At 39.4% G+C, this 4,363-nt stretch overlaps 1 protein-coding gene across 1 annotated transcript; it reads left to right on the forward strand.

The window, feature by feature from the left end:
* Nucleotides 1–3,572: 3,572 nt before the first annotated feature.
* LOC141601366 (putative mitochondrial protein AtMg00310) lies at nt 3,573–4,076 on the forward strand. The gene has a single exon (XM_074421641.1). The coding sequence runs from the start codon at nt 3,573–3,575 to the stop codon at nt 4,074–4,076; it is 504 nt and encodes a 167-aa protein (XP_074277742.1).
* Nucleotides 4,077–4,363: the final 287 nt, after the last annotated feature.

Genomic DNA, 4,363 nt, shown 5'->3' on the forward strand with positions numbered 1-4,363 from the left:
AAATAAAAAAAAAGGTGTTAAAATACCCATTAAAATGTAATTAACCAAATAATATCACCGAGTCACGGATTTAACCGTCATGGTATAAAGAACCAAGGATGATTTTTATAATGGTCAAAATATGTTTATCATAAAAATGAATTGAAACATTTAAAATGGTAGAAACCGTAAAAGGAAAGAAGTAAACATTTAAAACGGATGAGTCTGACCCGGACACCCACAAGAGGCGCGAGCTTCCATGCATAGCAAGGAGCTTTTGTCTCAGGCCAAAACTCGGTTTTGGCTCGTCTAACCTATATTTGAATCATGTTATGCATTGTTCATGCTTATAGACTCATAAAAACAGTAAAAACATGAAATAAGTGAGTTGTTTACACCCTCAAACTTACGTGTATTGATATTTGCGTGGTAGACGACTTTAGAGACGGTTTTCTCGTTCTGACTACTCGCGATCAAAGAAGTTTAAAAGAGTGCCTTAAAAAAGGATTTGGTTTTGAAAATATGTTGATTAAAACATGTTGATTGATGAGTTGAGTTGGTCAAATGGGTCGGTCGAATGCATGGCGACGGTACCAAACAATATGTGTAAGGCTTGTGTTTACGATCGGTAGGTCGTAAACACGTGTCGATTTTTTGACTTAGGAAGTCGAGTATAGAAGTTTAAGGGAGATGTGAGGGGGCGGCCTCTCGCATGAAGATTGTGTTGTGTGATGGTGGGTATTTATAGAGAAATATGGGATGGTAGTTAGGTTGAGTTTGTTTGGAGGCTAAGGAGACACCCCATTCAGGCGCGAGCAAGCCTGCTATGCAATGGGGTTCTCTGTCCTTTTCAATTTGGACGTGGCCAATTATCCATCCATTGTTTGGTTGGTTTGATTTGTGGCAATCGAATAGGATGTCATGTAACAATATGGGAATCTAATAAGATGATTTTAGGTGTTACTTGAGGTAGGTGTTTTGTGTGCTTGACTCGGGTTTGACCCGTGTGAGTCGGGATTTGAATTTGGAGTCAGTTTTTCGCCCGGTGTCGGTTTAGAGTCTAAGTAGGGTCATTTTAATGGAAATTACATGATAAAGACATTCATGGCATTATTTTTGAGATTCGGAATATGGGTTGACTCGGGTTGACTCAGGTTGACTCGAGTTGCGGGTTTCTGTGTCGGTTTTGGGTCCGAAGACGGTTTTAACTCTAAATAGTGTCATTTTAATGGAAATGACATGATAAAGACATTCATGGCATTATTTTTGACATTCGGTATTTGGGTTGACTCAGGTTGACTCGAGTTGCGGGTTTCTGAGTCGGTTTTGGGTCCGAAGACGATTTTAACTCTACATAGTGTTATTTTAATGCAAATGAAGTTGGAAAACTTTTGAAATCATTTTAAATATCCGAGTAGTGCATTAAACCGTCTCATGTATAGCCAATCCACGCACGCATATCAAAAACACGTTACAGTCCGATCATCATCGGGTGGTTTTTGGAAGGTGCAGATACTGGGTAACTACAACTTCTCTTTTGCAGAGGTGATTTTTCTTCCATTAAAATTTTGATGAGGGCTCTGAAAACTTTTGAGGTAGCTTCTGGCCTTGCTGTCAATCAGGATAAGTCTGAGTTGTATACTAATAGGGTAAACTCAGGGGAGAAGGCCAGAATTCTCCAAATGTCTGGCTTCCTTGTTGGTACTTTCCCTTTTAAGTACATAGGGATCCCCATATCGTACAAAAGATTATCCATAGCTGACTGAAATAGGCTGGTGGAGAAATTTGTTGCCAGAGTAAGGAGTCTAGGTGCTAGGAAACTAAGTTATGCTGGTAGGAAGGTTCTTATTGATCGGTCCGTTTCGTGTTCACAATTAAAGGTGTGGTCGTTGGGTCACGTCCGAATCAAAACACAATTTATAGCTTCACAAACAACTCTACAATTAGTAAAGAGGAAAGTAAAGGTCGGATCCCAAGGGACGGGTATTGAGATGAGATTTCTATTGAAACTAGTGGTGTCTTAGGGGTGTCACAATTTGGGTTGATGTAGAAGGTCACTAACTAAAATAGCAATGAAAATAAACAAGCAAGATGAATTAAAAGGGGTGTAAGCAATTGATTAAAAAGCACTAGGGTGTCATGGGATCATAGGGGAATCATGGGAATTGATCATACAAACATGTTCTCAAATTATAAGCAAGCAATTATTGTTGTGATGGATTGAGTTGGGTTATATCTTACAATCCTAGGAAAGTTTGGGTCCCGGAGCCGAATCGATTAGATTGTACAACACCTACAAGTCGACTTAATCTTCCTTACTCAACAACATGCATGGTCTAATGAGACTCGAGTTGGGTTATGTCTTACAAGTCTCATTGAAAAGATAGGAGATGGTGGTAAATGCAAGGATTCATAGGCTTAGCATTTCATCAAATATAACATGTGCATGAGTTGAGATCAAAACAAGCAAGCAAATAAAACATGAAAGCATATTAATTTAAGCATGAATCATTCCCCATGTTGGTTTCCCCTAATCACCCATTAACCCTAGCTAAGAGACTACTCACTCATTATCATGTTGATCATGCTAGCAAGGTTGTCAATCATACCAACAAAATGAAACATGATGAATAAATGAAAGTAATTAACAATAATTAAAAAGGGATTAAGAGAATTATACCTACTAATGATTCCAATAATAAAGCAAAGATAAAAGAAGTACTTGAATTCTTGATTGAGAGGTTGTCAATCTCCCAATAATAACCCAAATAATCTTCAATTACCCAAAATAAAGGATGAACAAAAGAGAGATTAAGGAAATAAAACTTGTTTTAGAACTTGATTAATTGTTGATTACAAAACTAAATAGAGATTTGATTGATATTAAATACTCTAATTGTTGATAAGAAGAACATGCTCTTCTAATTAGACTAATGGGGTATTTATAGTGGAAATTAGGGGGATGCATTAGGGTTAACTAAGGGCTAAACTAGTAATTACACTTTTTAGATTGAGCAGGGAGGAGCCTGTATTTTCCGAAGGAAGGGCTTCTTTCTTTGTAGCTTGGAGAAGAGGAAATCGCGCTGTAGAGGAATCCGAGCGGATTAGGGTCGGGACGGGCGGATTCTGGCGATGGAACCCGAGCGGATTCAAGAGAATCCGGGCGGATTGTGGTGATGGAATCCGAGCGTCTTGGTGGGAAACCGCACGGATTGTGCAGGTGGAGGACGGCCGGATTGTAGACAATCCGCACGGATTGTGCCTCAGCAAAACTTCTTCTTCTTTTCTTCCCTTTTCTTCATAAATTCCTTGGGGATTTCCTTGGGGACTCAAGGATCCTTTCTCAACATTGCTCATCTACTATCATATATACAAAGGCCTTCTAATCTTGTCTCTCCTTGATGCTTGGTCATTGAATTCGATCAATTTAGTCTCGTTTTGCCATGAAAATGCAAGATTCTTACTCCTTTCCTACCAAGGGATCAAAATCTCAAAGAATATGCAAAACAAAGAACTAAAGATAAGAAATGACCCAAATATGCACTAAAAAGCATGGGAAAAAGGCTAATTCGGGGGCTAAATATGCGCTAAATATGGTCACATCACTTATTCTGGCTGTGTTTTTACAACTTCATACTTACTGGACTAGAATTTTCCTCATCGCCACAACAACCATTAAGAAGATTGAGGGGATCTGCAGAAATTTCCTATGGTCTGGTGATGATCAGTTCAAATCTCCTTTGGTTTCTTGGGATCAATGCTGCAACCCTAAGAAGCATGGTGGTTTAGGTTTTCTCAACTATTCAGATTGGAACAAAGCGAGCATTGCCAAGTTTACCTGGTGGATTGCTAGTATGCAAGATCACTTATGGATCAAGTGGGTGAATGCTATTTACATTAAGAACAGGAACTGGTGGGAGTACTCTCCTTCTATCAATTCCAGTTGGGCATGGAGGCAAATTTGCAAAGTTAAGGAGATGTTTAAAAGTGGTTACATCAATAACTCCTGGCAAATAGGTGGTCCTTATACTGTTCAGAGTGGCTATGATTGGCTACATCCTCCTACTACCAGAGTTCGTTGGTGGCCTGTTGTCTAGAACAGATTGAATGTGCCTAAACATTCATTCATCTTATGGCTCTACAGTCTGAATAGGCTCTCTACTAGGGACAGACTGTTTCAGCATGGGATTACCCAGGTAATAGCTTGCCTCCTATGTCAGCAGACTGATGAAACCAAAACTCACCTATTCTTTCAGTGTGAGTACAGTTCAGGCCTGGTAGGGGTTTAATTTGTATGGTGCAGAACCACTTCAATGATGTCTATCTTGGAGATGTGTTTCCCTTCTGAAAAAGCAGGTTATCTTTGTAGGGATTGCCAGCCTAG

This window comes from Silene latifolia, chromosome 9, assembly GCF_048544455.1.
Source record: "Silene latifolia isolate original U9 population chromosome 9, ASM4854445v1, whole genome shotgun sequence".
Lineage (NCBI taxonomy): Eukaryota > Viridiplantae > Streptophyta > Magnoliopsida > Caryophyllales > Caryophyllaceae > Silene > Silene latifolia.